This window comes from Calonectris borealis, unplaced genomic scaffold (assembly GCF_964195595.1).
Source record: "Calonectris borealis unplaced genomic scaffold, bCalBor7.hap1.2 HAP1_SCAFFOLD_320, whole genome shotgun sequence".
NCBI lineage: Eukaryota > Metazoa > Chordata > Aves > Procellariiformes > Procellariidae > Calonectris > Calonectris borealis.
The window spans coordinates 9,950-26,254 of NW_027441702.1; the positions used below are offsets into that span (position 1 = coordinate 9,950).

The 16,305-nt window shown below is 68.5% G+C and overlaps 1 protein-coding gene across 1 annotated transcript; it reads left to right on the plus strand.

Annotated features, from left to right (window-relative positions):
• Positions 1–679: 679 nt before the first annotated feature.
• On the plus strand, positions 680–15,927 carry LOC142077601 (glutamate receptor ionotropic, NMDA 2D-like; the record flags this gene model as incomplete). The annotated part of the gene is made up of 10 exons (XM_075139530.1): positions 680–1,090; positions 3,132–3,724; positions 3,804–3,918; positions 4,318–4,529; positions 6,199–6,367; positions 7,883–8,036; positions 8,115–8,240; positions 10,335–10,564; positions 11,794–11,954; positions 15,740–15,927. Coding segments are annotated over exons 1-10 (2,359 nt in total), but the record flags the coding sequence as incomplete, so codon positions are not given.
• Positions 15,928–16,305: the final 378 nt, after the last annotated feature.

Below are 16,305 nucleotides of genomic sequence, written 5' to 3' on the forward strand. Positions count from 1 at the left end.
TGTTCCCACCATTCCCCTCCCACCTGACCCTCTCCCGGTGCTGGGGGGTTACTGGGGGATACTGGTGGGCACTGGTGGGCACCGTTCCCACTATTCCCCTCCCACCTGACCCTCTCCCGGTGCTGGGGGGTTACTGGGGGATACTGGTGGGCACTGCTCCCACCCGTTGCCCGCTACCCAACCCTCTCCCGGTGCTGGGGTGTTACTGGGGAATACTGGTGGGCACTGGTGGGCACTGTTCCCACTATTCCCCTCCCACCTGACCCTCTCCCGGTGCTGGGGAGTTACTGGGGGATACTGGTGGGCACTGCTCCCACCCGTTGCCCGCTACCCAACCCTCTCCCGGTGCTGGGGTGTTACTGGGGGATACTGGTGGGCACTGGTGGGCACTGTTCCCACTATTCCCCTCCCACCTGACCCTCTCCCGGTGCTGGGGGGTTACTGGGGGATACTGGTGGGCACTGCTCCCACCCGTTGCCCGCTACCCAACCCTCTCCTGGTGCTGGGGTGTTACTGGGGGATACCGGGGGGCACTGGTGGGCACTGTTCCCACCTGTTGCCTGCCACCCAACCCTCTCCCGGTGCTGGGGGGTTACTGGGAGATACCGGGGGGCACTGGTGGGCACCCCTCCCACCAGCCCCCTCCTTGTCCCCTCCCCCAGGGCGCAGCGGCGGCGCGATGAGCCCCCGGGTCCCCGCCCCCGCCAGCAGGATGCTCTTCGCCCTGGCCCTGGCCTGCGCCAGCCCCTTCCTGGAGCCGCGGCCGGAGGGGAGCCGGCGGGCGCTCAACGTGGCCGTCATCCTCAGCGGAGCCTCCTACGGCCCCGCCGGACCCCGCCTGGCCCCCGCCGCCTTCCGGAACTTTTCCTTAGACGTTAATCCCGTTGGAGTTGTGTTAAACGATACCAACCCCCGGAGTTTGATCGTCCGACTCTGCGACGTCCTTTCCTCCCTCCGCATCCACGGCGTCGTCTTCGAGGACGACACCCGCTCCGAGGCCGTGGCTCAGATCCTCGACTTCATCTCCGCCCAGACCTCCGTGCCCATCATCGGCATCAACGGCGGCTCCGCCATCGTCCTCACGCCCAAGGTGGGGGGGGCGGGGGGGGTGGGGACGCGCTCTGGGGGCACCCCGCTGTCCCCAACCCAACCCCAGCCGTGTCTAGGGTGACCCAGCTGTCCCCAGCCATGTCTAGGGGCACCCAACTGTCCCCAACTCAACCCCAACCGTGTCTAGGGTCACCCTCCTGTCCCCAACCATGTCTGGACCCACCCTGCTGTCCCCAACCGTGTCTAGGGGCACCCAGCTGTCCCCAACCATGTCTGGACCCACCCTGCTGTCCCCAACCGTGTCTAGGGGCACCCCGCTGTCCACAACCCAATCCCAACCGTGTCTAGGGTCACCCTGCTGTCCCCAACCATGTCTAGGGGCACCCAAATGTCCCCAACCCAACCCCAACCACGTCTAGGGTCACCTTGCTGTCCCCAACCCAACCCCAACCATGTCTAGGGCCACCCAACTGTCCCCAACCATGTCTAGGGGCACCCAAATGTCCCCAACCCAACCCCAACCACGTCTAGGGTCACCCTGCTGTCCCCAACCCAACCCCAACCATGTCTAGGGCCACCCAACTGTCCCCAACCATGTGTAGGGGCACCCTGCTGTCCCCAACCCAACCGTCCCCATCCCCAACCATATCTAGAGCCACCCAACTGTCCCCAACCCAACCGTCCCCATCCCCAACCATATCTAGAGCCACCCAACTGTCCCCAACCCAACTGTCCCCAACCCCAACTGTCCCCAGACCCACCACGACTGTCCCCAACCCAACCGTCCCCATCCTCAACCATGTATAGAGCCACCCAACTGTCCCCAACCCAAGTGTCCCCAACCCCAACTGTGTCTAGGGTCACCCAACTGTCCCCAACCATGTCTGGACCCACCCTGCTGTCCCCAACCATGTCTAGGGGCACCCAACTGTCCCCAACTCAACCCCAACCGTGTCTAGGGGCACCCAACTGTCCCCAACCCAACTGTCCCCAACCCCAACCATATCTAGACTCACCACAACTGTCCCCAACCCCAACTGTCCCCAGACCCACCACGACTGTCCCCAACCCAACCGTCCCCATCCTCAACCATGTCTAGAGCCACCCAACTGTCCCCAACCCAACCGTCCCCATCCCCAACCATGTCTAGAGCCACCCAACTGTCCCCAACCCAACCGTCCCCATCCCCAACCATGTCTAGAGCCACCCAACTGTCCCCAACCCAACTGTCCTCAACCCCAACCATGTCTAGAGCCACCCAACTGTCCCCAACCCAAGTGTCCCCATCCCCAACCATGTCTAGAGCCACCCAACTGTCCCCAACCCAACTGTCCTCAACCCCAACCATGTCTAGAGCCACCCAACTGTCCCCAACCCAACTGTCCCCATCCCCAACCATGTCTAGAGCCGCCCAACTGTCCCCAACCCAACCGTCCCCATCCCCAACCATGTCTAGAGCCACCCAACTGTCCCCAACCCAACCGTCCCCATCCCCAACCATGTCTAGAGCCACCCAACTGTCCCCAACCCAACTGTCCCCAACCCCAACCATGTCTAGAGCCACCCAACTGTCCCCAACCCAACCGTCCCCATCCCCAACCGTGTCTAGAGCCACCCAACTGTCCCCAACCCAACTGTCCCCAACCATGTCTAGACTCACCACAACTGTCGCCAACCCAAGTGTCCCCATCCTCAACCATGTCTACAGCCACCCAACTGTCCCCAACCCAACCGTCCCCATCCCCAACCATGTCTAGAGCCACCCAACTGTCCCCAACCCAACTGTCCCCATCCCCAACCGTGTCTAGAGCCACCCAACTGTCCCCAACCCAACTGTCCCCATCCCCAACCGTGTCTAGAGCCACCCAACTGTCCCCAACCCAACCGTCCCCAACACCAACCATGTCTAGAGCCACCCAACTGTCCCCAACCCAACCGTCCCCATCCCCAACCATGTCTAGAGCCACCCAACTGTCCCCAACCCAACCGTCCCCATCCCCAACCATGCCTAGAGCCCCCCGGCCGTCCCCACCCCGCCGTCACAGCCGTCCCCGCCTTGTCACCCGCTCCCCGCCCCGCAGGAGAAGGGCTCCACCTTCCTCCAGCTGGGCTCCTCCACCGAGCAGCAGCTGCAGGTGATCTTCGAGGTGCTGGAGGAGTACGACTGGACGGCCTTCGCCGTCGTCACCACCCTCTTCCCCGGCTACGAGGACTTTGTGGACTACGTGGAGGTCTTGACCGACAGCAGCTTCATCGGGTGGGAACACCGCGGCGTCCTCACCCTCAATTTGACCGACGACCCCGAGGGGACGCGGTTGCGCCGGCAGTTACGTGAGGTCAGCGCCCAAATCCGTCTCCTCTACTGCTCGCGGGAAGAAGCCGAGGCCATTTTCCGAGCGGCGCGAGACGCCGGTTTAGCCGGTCCCGGTTACATCTGGTTCGTGGTTGGTACCAACCTCGGGGGAAGCGATCAATTACCGGAACATCTCCCCGCCGGTTTATTCGCGGTGTTGTCGGCCGGTTGGCGGGATGACCTACAACACCGGGTACACAACGGGGTGGCCATCGTGGCCAAGGGCGCCGAGGCGCTGCTGCGCGACTACGGCTTCATCCCCGAGTTCAACAACGACTGTCGGGCCCCCAACGTCACCCAGATCAACGACAACCTCCACCGGTGAGCGCGGCGGCGGCGCTGGCGGTTGTCACCTGCGGTTCGGGGAGGTGACAGCCCCGTCACAGTGTCACGTCCTCAGGTACTTCATGAACATCACCTGGGGGCAGAAGGATTTCTCCTTTAACGAGGACGGCTACCTCGTCAACCCCTCGCTGGTTGTTATCTCCCTCAACAAGGAGCGGAGCTGGGAGGTGGTGAGCGTCTCCGCGGTGTCACCGTCCCCCGTCTGCTCCTCGCGGTGTTTTGTCATTCTGCTCACGGTGACGTCCGGCTCCTCTCAGCCGCGCGGTGTCCCCCGGGGGCCGCGGTACCATCTGGCGTGTGTGTGTGTGTGTGTGTGTGTGTGTGTGTCCCCCGCCATTGCGGTGTCACGCTGCCTTGTCACAACAACGCGTCCCCGAGGGGGTGGCGGTGACGCCTGGCCGGTGACGGTGACGCAGAAACTCAGCCCCCCGCCTCGGCACGGTAACGCCTCCTGCGAGGTGACCCCGTGTCCGTCTGTCCGGGCTCCTGTCCGACTGTAGGGCCACCCCGAGGGTGCCATGTATGTGTGGGGTGACGCAGGTGTCACCTGTCACCCTCGTCCCTCGCAGGTGGGCAGCTGGGAACACCGGATCCTGCGGATGAAGTACCCGGTTTGGTCGCGTTACGGTAAATTCCTCCAACCGGTGGACGATGACCAACACCTGACGGTGGCCACGCTGGAGGAGCGACCCTTCGTCATCGTGGAGAACATCGACCCCGCCACCGGCACCTGCATCCGCGACTCCGTCCCCTGCCGCAAGCAGCTCAACCGCACCGCCGGGTGGGTGCCGCACCCCCAACCCCGCCCAGGGGGTGTCCCCAGCGCCGTGAGGGTGTCCCTGCCACCGTGAGGGTGTCCCCAGCACCGTGAGGGTGTCCCTGCTGCCACGAGGGTGTCCCCGCCACCGTGAGGGTGTCCCTGCCACCATGAGGGTGTCCCCAGTGCCGCGAGGGTGTCCCTGCCACCGTGAGGGTGTCCCCAGCACCACAGGGGTGTCCCCAGCACTGTGAGGGTGTCCCCAGCACTGTGAGGGTGTCCCTGCCACCGTGAGGGTGTCCCCAGCACCACAGGGGTGTCCCCAGCACCGTGAGGGTGTCCCTGCCACCGTGAGGGTGTCCCCAGCACCACAGGGGTGTCCCCAGCGCCGTGAGGGTGTCCCTGCCACCGTGAGGGTGTCCCCAGTGCCGCAAGGGTGTCCCCAGTGCTGCGAGGGTGTTCCCAGCACCACAGGGGTGTCCCTGCCACCGTGAGGGTGTCCCCAGCACCGCAGGGGTGTCCCTGCCACCGTGAGGGTGTCCCCAGCGCCGTGAGGGTGTCCCTGCCACCGTGAGGGTGTCCCCAGCGCCGCGGGGGTGTCCCCAGCACCGCAAGGGTGTCACTGCTGCCATGGGGGTGTCCCCAGCGCCACGGGGGTGTCCCTGCCACTGTGAGGGTGTCCCCAGAGCCATGGGGGTGTCCCCAGCACCCTGGAGGTGTCCCCAGTGCCATGGGGGTGTCCCTGCCGCTGTGAGGGTGTCCCCAGCGCCATGGGGGTGTCCCCAGAGCCACGGGGGTGTCCCTGCCGCTGTGAGGGTGTCCCCAGCACCGCGAAAGTGTCCCCAGCACCCTGGGGGTGTCCCCAGCACCCCAAGAGTGTCCCCACCACCCTGGGGGCATCCCCAGCACCCCGAGAGTGTCCCCACCACCCTGGGGGTGCCCCCACCACCTTGGGAGAGTCCCCACCACCCTAGGGGTGCCCCCAGCACCGCGAGAGTGTCCCCAGCACCCTGGGGGTGCCCTCAGCACCGTGAGAGTGTCCCTCGTACCCTGGGGGTGTCCCCAGCACCCTGGGGGTGTCCCCACCACCCTAGGGGCGTCCCCAGCACCCTGGGGGGTGTCCCCAGCACCCGAGGGGTGTCCCCAGCACCGCGAGAGTGTCCCCAGCAACCTGGGGGTGTCCCCAGCACCCCAAGAGTGTCCCCAGCACCCTGGGGACGTCCCCAGCACCACGAGAGTGTCCCCAGCACCCTGGGGGCGTCCCCAGCACCCTGGGGGGTGTCCCCAGCACCACGAGAGTGTCCCCAGCACCCTGGGGGGCGTCCCCAGCACCCTGGGGGCGTCCCCAGCACCGTGAGAGTGTCCCCAGCACCCTAGGGGTGCCCCCAGCACCATGAGAGTGACCCCAGCACCCTGGGGGTGCCCCCACCACCTTGGGAGTGTCCCCAGCACCCTGGGGGGCGTCCCCAGCACCCTGGGGGTGCCCCCACCACCATGAGAGTGTCCTCAGCACCCTGGGGGGCATCCCCAGCACCCGGGGGGTGCCCCCAGCACCTTGGGAGTGACCCCAGCACCCTGGGGGTGCCCCCACCACCATGAGAGTGTCCCCAGCACCCTGGGGGGCGTCCCCAGCACCCTGGGGGTGCCCCCGGCAGCGCCGTGGGCCCGTCCCCAAGCGCCGCCGTCCCCGCAGCCCCCCGCCGGAGCCGGCGCTCTTCGAGAAGAAGTGCTGCAAGGGCTTCTGCATCGACATCCTCAAGCGCTTGGCGCGCGCCGTCGGCTTCACCTACGACCTCTACCTGGTCACCAACGGCAAGCACGGCAAGAAGATCGACGGCGTCTGGAACGGCATGGTGGGAGAGGTGGGACCCCCCCCCCCCACGGCTGCGGGGGGCCCCGGGGTCCGGGGAGACACCCCTGACACCCCTGGGGGGCCTGGGGGGCCGGGGAGAGACCCCTGACACCCCTGGGGGGCCTGGGGGGCCGGGGAGAGACCCCTGACACCTGTGGGGGGCCCCGGGGTCCGGGGAGAGACCCCTGACACCCCTGGGGGGCCTGGGGGTCCGGGGGGAGACCCCTGCCGCCCATGGGGTGCCTGGGGGCTGGGGAGAGACCCCTGACACCCATGGGGGGCCCCGGGGTCCGGGGAGAGACCCCTGACACCCATGGGGGGCTGGGGAGAGACCCCTGACACCCCTGGGGGGCCTGGGGGTCCGGGGAGAGACCCCTGACACCCGTGGGGGGCCCGGGCGGGCTGGGGAGAGACCCTTGACACCCGTGGGGGGCCCGGGGGGAGACCCCTGCCGCTCATGGGGTGCCCGGGGGGCTGGGGAGAGACCCCTGCCACCCATGGGGGGCCTGGGGGGCTGGGGAGAGACCCCTGCCACCCGTGGGGGGCCTGGGGGTCCGGGGAGAGACCCCTGCCACCCGTGGGGGGCCCAGGGGGCTGGGGAGAGACCCCTGACACCCCTGGGGGTCCGGGGAGAGACCCCTGACACCCCTGGGGGGCCTGGGGGGCTGGGGAGAGACCCCTGACACCCATGGGGGGCCTGGGGGGCCGGGGAGAGACCCCTGACACCCCTGGGGGTCCGGGGAGAGACCCCTGACACCCCTGGGGGGCCTGGGGGGCTGGGGAGAGACCCCTGACACCCATGGGGGGCCTGGGGGGCCGGGGAGAGACCCCTGACACCCCTGGGGGTCCGGGGAGAGACCCCTGACACCCCTGGGGTGCCTGGGGGGCTGGGGAGAGACCCCTGACACCCGTGGGGGGCCCGGGGGGGCTGGGGAGAGACCCCTGACACCCCTGGGGGGCTGGGGAGAGACCCCTGACACCCATGGGGGGCCTGGGGGTCCGGGGAGAGACCCCTGACACCCCTGGGGGGCTGGGGAGAGACCCCTGCCACCCATGGGGGGCCTGGGGGGCTGGGGAGAGACCCCTGCCACCCGTGGGGGGCCCCGGGGTCCGGGGAGAGACCCCTGACACCCATGGGGGGCTGGGGAGAGACCCCTGCCACCCATGGGGGGCCTGGGGGTCCGGGGAGAGACCCCTGACACCCGTGGGGGGCCCGGGGGGGCTGGGGAGAGACCCCTGACACCCGTGGGGGGCCTGGGGGTCCGGGGAGAGACCCCCGACACCCGTGGGGGGCCCAGGGGCTGGGGAGAGCCCACCCTTGACCACACCCCCTCTCCTTGACCACACCCCCTCTCCTTGACCACACCCCCTCCTTGACCACACCCGCTTCTTAACCACCACCCTTGACCACATCCCCCCTCCTTGACCACACCCCCTCCTTGACCACACCTGCTTCTTAACCACCACCCTTGACCACACCCCCCTCCTTGACCACACCCCCCCGTCTTGACCCCGCCCTCCCCAGGTCTTTTACCGCCGAGCCGACATGGCCATCGGCTCGTTAACCATTAACGAAGAACGCTCCGAAATCATCGATTTCTCCGTCCCCTTCGTGGAGACGGGGATCAGCGTCATGGTCTCCCGCAGCAACGGCACCGTCTCCCCCTCCGCCTTCCTGGGTAGGGACAGGCGGAGGCGGGGAGGGGACAGAGGGGACACCCCAACACCCTCCGGGTGACGGGGTGTTCCCCCCGCAGAGCCCTACAGCCCGGCCGTCTGGGTGATGATGTTCGTCATGTGCCTGACGGTGGTGGCCGTCACCGTCTTCATCTTCGAGTACTTCAGCCCCGTGGGCTACAACCGCAGCCTGGCCACCGGCCAGCGTGAGTGTGTCACCTCCCCGCCGCCGCCCTGGGGTGTGACAGCCCGGTGTCACTCGGGGAGGTGGGGACGGGGTGGGGGGGACACACACGGGGGGAGGAGGATGTGGGGTGACAAGTGTCACCCTGGCACGGCTTCGGGTTCACCCCCGGGGTGTCCTCCAGCCCCACAGTGACGCTGTCCCTGTCCCCACCGTCCCCATTCCCACGGTGACACCGTCCCTGTCCACGTGGTGACACCGTCCCCATCCCTGGAGTGACACCGTCCCTGTCCCTGTGGTGACACTGTTGCTGTCCTCACCGTCCCCATCTCCACACTGACGCCATCTTCACCGTCCCCATTCCCGTGGTGACACCGTCCCCATCCCCAGGGTGACACCATCCCCAGGGTGACACCATCCCCATGGTGACACTGTCCCTGTCCCCGCGGTGTCCCCATCCCCACTGTCCCCATCCCCATGGTGTCCCCTTCCCCACAGTGACGCTGTCCCCACGGTGTCCCCATCCCCACTGTCCCCGTCCCCGCGGTGTCCCCGTCCCCATGGTGACGCCGTCCCCGTGGTGTCCCTGGTGTCCCCGTCCCCACAGTGACACCGTCCCTGCGGTGTCCCCACTGTCCCCGTCCCCGCGGTGATGCTGTCCCTGTGGTGTCCCCGTCCCTGTGGTGTCCCCCTGTCCCCATGGTGTCCCTGTCCTCGTGGTGTCCCCCTGTCCCCATGGTGTCCCCGTCCCTGCGGTGTCACCGTCCTCATCCCCGCAGTGTCCCCATCTCCGCGGTGACGCCGTCCCCGTCCCCGTGGTGTTCCCATCCCCATGGTGTCCCCTGTCCCCACGGTGTCCCCATCCCCGTGGTGTCCCCACGGTGTCCCCGTCCCCATGGTGACCCCGTCCCCGCAGTGTCCCCATCCCCATCCCCACGGTGTCCCCATCCCCACGGTGTCCCCATCCCCGCGGTGTCCCCATCCCCATGGTGATGCCGTCCCCGTGGTGTCCCCATGGCGTCCCCGTCCCCATGGTGTCCCCGTCCCCATCCCCGCGGTGTCCCCATCCCCACGGTGACCCCGTCCCCGTGGTGTCCCCATGGTGTCCCCGTCCCCATCCCCGCGGTGTCCCCATCCCCACGGTGACCCCGTCCCCGTGGTGTCCCCATCCCCGCGGTGTCCCCATCCCCATGGTGATGCCGTCCCCGTGGTGTCCCCATCCCCACGGTAATGCCGTCCCCGTGGTGTCCCCGTCCCCATCCCCGCGGTGTCCCCGTCCCCACGGTGACGCCGTCCCCGTGGTGTCCCCGTGGTGTCCCCGTCCCCATCCCCGCGGTGTCCCCATCCCCACAGTGATGCTGTCCCTGTGGTGTCCCCATGGTGTCCCCGTCCCCATCCCCGTGGTGTCCCCATCCCCACAGTGACGCCGTCCCCGTGGTGTCCCCATGGTGTCCCCGTCCCCATCCCCACGGTGTCCCCATCCCCACGGTGACGCTGTCCCCGTGGTGTCCCCATGGTGTCCCCGTCCCCACGGTGTCCCCGTCCCCATCCCCGCGGTGTCCCCGTCCCCACGGTGACGCCGTCCCCGCGGTGTCCCCATCCCCACAGTGACGCCGTCCCCGTGGTGTCCCCATGGTGTCCCCGTCCCCATCCCCGCGGTGTCCCCATCCCCATGGTGATGCCGTCCCCGTGGTGTCCCCATCCCCACGGTAATGCCGTCCCCGTGGTGTCCCCATGGTGTCCCCGTCCCCATGGTGTCCCCGTCCCCATCCCCGTGGTGTCCCCGTCCCCACGGTGACGCCGTCCCCGTGGTGTCCCCATCCCCGCGGTGTCCCCATCCCCATGGTAATGCCGTCCCCGTGGTGTCCCCATGGTGTCCCCGTCCCCATGGTGTCCCCGTCCCCATCCCCGTGGTGTCCCCATCCCCATGGTGATGCCGTCCCCGTGGTGTCCCCGTCCCCATCCCCGCGGTGTCCCCGTCCCCATGGTGACGCCATCCCCGCGGTGTCCCCATGGTGTCCCCGTCCCCATCCCCGCGGTGTCCCCATCCCCACGGTGACGCCATCCCCGCGGTGTCCCCATGGTGTCCCCGTCCCCACGGTGTCCCCGTCCCCAGGCGCGGGGGGCTCCAAGTTCACCATCGGCAAGTCCATCTGGCTGCTGTGGGCGCTGGTCTTCAACAACTCGGTGCCGGTGGAGAACCCCAAGGGCACCACCAGCAAGATCATGGTGCTGGTCTGGGCCTTCTTCGCCGTCATCTTCCTCGCCAGCTACACCGCCAACCTGGCCGCCTTCATGATCCAGGAGGAGTACGTTGACACCGTCTCGGGGCTCAGCGACCGCAAGGTACCGCCGCCCACCGCGTCACCCACCGCGTCACCCACCGCGTCACCCACCGCGTCACCCATGGCGCCACAAGGCGGCTCTGGGATTGGAGGGGGGGGGGGTTTGGGGGTGTTTGGGGGGGTTGTGGGTGTTTGTGGGGGGTTGTGGGTGTTCGTGAGGGCGGTTGTGGGGGGTGTGGGGGGGTTGTGGGGGGTGTTGTGGGTGTTTGTGAGGGGGTTCATGAGGGGGGTTGTGGGGGGGTTGTGGGTGTTTGTGAGGGGGTTCATGGGGGGGTTGTGGGGGGCGTTGTGGGTGTTTGTGAGGGGGTTCATGGGGGGGGTTGTGGGGGGCGTTGTGGGTGTTTGTGAGGGGGTTCATGGGGGGGGTTGTGGGGGGGTTGTGGGGGGGGTTGTGGGGGAATTGTGGGGGGGTTGGGGGTGTTCGTGAGGGGGGTTCATGGGGGGGTTGTGGGGGGCGTTGTGGGTGTTCGTGGGGGGCGTTCGTGGGGGGGGTTGTGGGTGTTCGTGAGGGGGTTTGTGGGGGGGTTTGTGGGGGAATTGTGGGGGGGTTGGGGGCATTTGGGGGGGTTGTGGGTGTTTGTGAGGGGGTTTGTGGGTTTTGTGAGGGGGTTTGTGGGTGTTTGTGGGGGGTTATGGGTGTTTGTGAGGGGGTTTGTGGGTGTTTGGGGGGGGTTGTGGGGGTTGTGGGTGTTTGTGAGGGGGTTTGTGGGTTTTGTGAGGGGGTTTGGGGGGGGTTGTGGGGGGTTCTGAGGGTGTTTGTGGGTGTTTGGGGGGTTTGTGGGGGTTTGTGAGGGTGTTTGTGGGTTTTGTGAGGGGGTTTGTGGGGGGTTGTGAGGGTGTTTGTGGGTGTTTGGGGGGGTTGTGGGTATTTGTGGGGGGTTGTGGGTGTTCGTGAGGGTGTTTGTGAGGGTGTTTGTGGGTGTTTGGGGGGGTTGTGGGTGTTTGTGGGGGGTTGTGGGTGTTTGTGAGGGTGTTTGTGGGTGTTTGGGGGGGTTGTGGGTGTTTGCGGGGGGTTGTGGGTGTTTGTGGGGTTGTGGGGGGGTTGTGGGTGTCCGTGGGTGGGCGTGGGGTGTCCATGGGTGTCCGTGGATGTTCATGGGCGGGTGCGATGGGGACACCATGAGGGTCCAATGGTTGCTGCTGGATATTGGTGTTATCGGGGGGCACGGTGGGGTGTGGGTGGGGTGTGGGTGGGGTGTGGGTGGGTGGGCCCACCGACGCCCGGGGCAGTTCCAGCGCCCGCAGGAGCAGTACCCCCCGCTGAAGTTCGGGACGGTGCCCAACGGCAGCACCGAGAAGAACATCCGCAGCAACTACCCCGACATGCACAGCTACATGGTCAAGTACAACCAGCGCGGCGTGGAGGACGCCCTGCACCACCTCAAGACCGGGTCAGCGGGGGGCGGGGCTGGGGGAGGGGGTGGGGCCGGGGGGGGCGGGGCTTGGGAGGGACGGGGGGAATGGGGATGGGGATGGGGGGGGGCAAAGGGTGGAGGAGAGGGCTTGGGGTGGGGCTTTAGGGAGGGGCCTGGGGAGTGGGAGGGACCTGGAAGGGGAGGGGTGAGGGAGGGGAGGGGCTTGGGAGGGAGGGGGGGAATGGGAGGGGCCTGGGGAGGGAGGGGAGGGGCTTGGGAGGGAGGAGAGGGGCTTGAGAGGGAGGGGGGAATGGGAGGGGCCTGGGGAGGGAGGGGCGGGGCTTAGGAGGGAGGGGGGAATGGGGATGGGGATGGGGGGGGCAAAGGGTGGAGGAGAGGGCTTGGGGTGGGGCTTTAGGGAGGGGCCTGGGGAGTGGGAGGGACCTGGAAGGGGAGGGGCGAGGGAGGGGAGGGACTTGGGAGGGAGGGGCGGGGCTTGGGAGGGAGGGGGAATGGGGCTGGGGATGGGGGGGCAAAGGGTGGAGGAGAGGGCTTGGGGTGGGGCTTTAGGGAGGGGCCTGGGGAGTGGGAGGGACCTGGAAGGGGAGGGGCGAGGGAGGGGAGGGGCTTGGGAGGGAGGGGGGGAATGGGAGGGGCCTGGGGAGGGAGGGGCGGGGCTTGGGAGGGAGGGGGGGAATGGGGATGGGGATGGGGGGGGGCAAAGGGTGGAGGAGAGGGCTTGGGGTGGGGCTTTAGGGAGGGGCCTGGGGAGTGGGAGGGACCTGGAAGGGGAGGGGTGAGGGAGGGGAGGGGCTTGGGAGGGAGGGGGGGAATGGGAGGGGCCTGGGGAGGGAGGGGAGGGGGCTTGGGAGGGAGGAGAGGGGCTTGAGAGGGAGGGGGGAATGGGAGGGGCCTGGGGAGGGAGGGGCGGGGCTTAGGAGGGAGGGGGGAATGGGGATGGGGATGGGGGGGGCAAAGGGTGGAGGAGAGGGCTTGGGGTGGGGCTTTAGGGAGGGGCCTGGGGAGTGGGAGGGACCTGGAAGGGGAGGGGCGAGGGAGGGGAGGGACTTGGGAGGGAGGGGCGGGGCTTGGGAGGGAGGGGGAATGGGGCTGGGGATGGGGGGGCAAAGGGTGGAGGAGAGGGCTTGGGGTGGGGCTTTAGGGAGGGGCCTGGGGAGTGGGAGGGACCTGGAAGGGGAGGGGCGAGGGAGGGGAGGGGCTTGGGAGGGAGGGGGGGAATGGGAGGGGCCTGGGGAGGGAGGGGCGGGGCTTGGGAGGGAGGGGGGGAATGGGGATGGGGATGGGGGGGGGCAAAGGGTGGAGGAGAGGGCTTGGGGTGGGGCTTTAGGGAGGGGCCTGGGGAGTGGGAGGGACCTGGAAGGGGAGGGGTGAGGGAGGGGAGGGACTTGGGAGGGAGGGGGGAATGGGAGGGGCCTGGGGAGGGAGGGGAGGGGCTTGGGAGGGAGGAGAGGGGCTTGAGAGGGAGGGGGAATGGGAGGGACTTGAGAGGGAGGGGCGGGGCTTGGGAGGGAGGGGGAATGGGAGGGACTTGGGAGGGAGGGGCGGGGCTTGGGAGGGAGGGGGAATGGGAGGGACTTGGGAGGGAGGGGCGGGGCTTGGGTGGGAGGGGGAATGGGGCTGGGGATGGGGGGGCAAAGGGTGGAGGAGAGGGCTTGGGGTGGGGCTTTAGGGAGGGGCCTGGGGAGTGGGAGGGGCTTGGGAGGGAGGGGAGGGGCTTGGGAGGGAGGGGGAATGGGAGGGGCCTGGGGAGGGAGGGGAAGGGCGATGGGACAAAGGGTGGAGGGGAGGGCTTGGGGGTGGGGCTTTAGGGAGGGGCTTGCAGAGTGGGTGGGGCCTGGGAGGGAGGGGCCTGAGGGCTGGGGTGAGGCTCTGGTAAGGGGTGGAGTTGGGTGGGGCCTAGGGGATGTGGGTGGGGCTTAGGGGTACAGGTCAGGCTGTGGGTGTGGTTTGTGGGCCCTGGGTGGGGCTTAGGCGGTTGGGTGAGGCTGTGGGCGGGGCTTAGAGGTGCAGGTGAGGCTGTGGGTGGGCCGTGGGTGTAGGTTAGGCGTATGGGTGGGGCTGTGGGCGTGTCTTAGTGGCTGTGGGCGGGGCTTAGGGGTATGGGTGGAGCTGTGGATGGGCTGTGGGCGGGACTTAGGGGTATCAGTGGGGCTGTGGATGGGCTGTGGGCGGGGCTTAGGGGTACAGGTGAGACTGTGGGTGTGTCTGGGTGGCTGTGGGCGTGGCTTAGGGGTATGGGTGAGGCTGTGGATGGGCTGTGGGCGGGGCTTAGGGGCGGGGCTGAGGCTGTGGGTGTGTCTGGGTGGCTGTGGGCGGGGCTTAGGGGTACAGGTGAGGCCGTGGGCGTGTCTGGGTGGCTGTGGGCGTGTCTTAGGGGTACAGGTGGGGCCGTGGATGGGCTGTGGGCGGGGCTTAGGGATACAGGTGAGGCCATGGGCGTGTCTGGGTGGCTGTGGGCGTGTCTTAGGGGTACAGGTGGGGCCGTGGATGGGCTGTGGGTGGGGCTTAGGGGCGAGGCTGAGGCTGTGGGTGTGTCTGGGTGGCTGTGGGCGTGGCTTAGGGGTACAGGTGAGGCTGTGGGCGTGTCTGGGTGGCTGTGGGCAGGGCCTAGGGGTACGGGTGAGGCTATGAATGGGCAGTGGCGGGGCTTAGGGATGCAGGTGAGGCTGTGGGCGTGTCTGGGTGGCTGTGGGCGTGGCTTAGGGGTATGGGTGTGGCTGTGGATGGGCTGTGGGCGGGGCTTAGGGATGCAGGTGAGGCTGTGGGCGTGTCTGGGTGGCTGTGGGCGTGACTTAGGGGTATGGGTGTGGCTGTGGATGGGCTGTGGGTGGGGCTTAGGGGCGTGGCTGAGGCTGTGGGTGTGTCTGGGTTGCTGTGGGCGGGGCTTAGGGGTACAGGTGAGGCCGTGGGCATGTCTGGGTGGCTGTGGGCATGGCTTAGGGGTATGGGTGAGGCTGTGGATGGGCTGTGGGCGGGGCTTAGGGGCAGGGCTGAGGCTGTGGGTGTGTCTGGGTGGCTGTGGGCGTGGCTTAGGGGTACAGGTGAGGCTGTGGGCATGTCTGGGTGGCTGTGGGCGGGGCTTAGGGGTACAGGTGAGGCTGTGGGCGTGTCTGGGTGGCTGTGGGCAGGGCCTAGGGGTACGGGTGAGGCTGTGAATGGGCAGTGGGTGGGGCTTGGGGGCGGGGCTGAGGCTGTGGGTGTGTCTGGGTGGCTGTGGGCGGGGCTTAGGGGTACAGGTGAGACTGTGGGCGTGTCTGGGTGGCTGTGGGCAGGGCCTAGGGGTACGGGTGAGGCTGTGGATGGGCAGTGGGTGGGGCTTAGGGATGCAGGTGAGGCTGTGGATGGGCTGTGGGTGGGGCTTAGGGGCGGGGCTGAGGCTGTGGGTGTGTCTGGGTGGCTGTGGGCGTGGCTTAGGGGTATGGGTGTGGCTGTGGATGGGCTGTGGGCGGGGCTTAGGGGCCTGGCTGAGGCTGTGGGTGTCTCTGGGTGGCTGTGGGCAGGGCCTAGGGGTACAGGTGAGGCTGTGGATGGGCAGTGGGCGGGGCTTAGGGATGCAGGTGAGGCCGTGGGCGTGTCTGGGTGGCTGTGGGCAGGGCTTAGGGGTACAGGTGGGGCTGTGGATGGGCTGTGGGCGGGGCTTAGGGGCCTGGCTGAGGCTGTGGGTGTCTCTGGGTGGCTGTGGGCGGGGCTTAGGGGTACAGGTGAGGCCGTGGGCGTGTCTGGGTGGCCGTGGGCGTGTCCTGCCAGTCCGTGGGCGTGGCCAACGCCGTGCCGGGGGCCCGGTGGCGGGGGGGTCGCAGGAAGCTGGACGCCTTCATCTACGACGCGGCGGTGCTGAACTACATGGCGCGGAAGGAGGAGGGCTGCAAGCTGGTGACCATCGGCTCCGGCAAGGTCTTCGCCTCCACCGGCTACGGCATCGCCCTGCAGCGCGGCTCCCGCTGGAAGCGCCCGGTCGACCTGGCCCTGCTGCAGCTGCTGGGCGACGGTGGGGGCTTACGGGGTCTGGGGGGGGGGGGTCCCTGGGGGGGGTGTGGGTGTGTCTGGGGGGGGAGTCCCTGCGGGGTCCCTGGGGGGTCCCTGGGGGGGGTGTGGTGTGTCTGGGGAGGGGCTGGAGGGGGTGTGGGTGTGTCTGGGGGATGGGGGAGTCCCTGGGGGGGGCTGGAGGGGGTGTGGGTGTGTCTGGGGGGGGGGGAGTCCCTGGGGGGTCCCTGGAGGGGGTGTGGGTGTGTCTGGGGGGGGGCTGGAGGGGGTGTGGGTGTGTCTGGGAGGGAGGGGTTCCTGGGGGGTCCCTGGAGGGGGTGTGGGTGTGTCTGGGGGGATGGGGGAGTCCCTAGGGGGGGGCTGGAGGGGGTGTGGGTGTGTC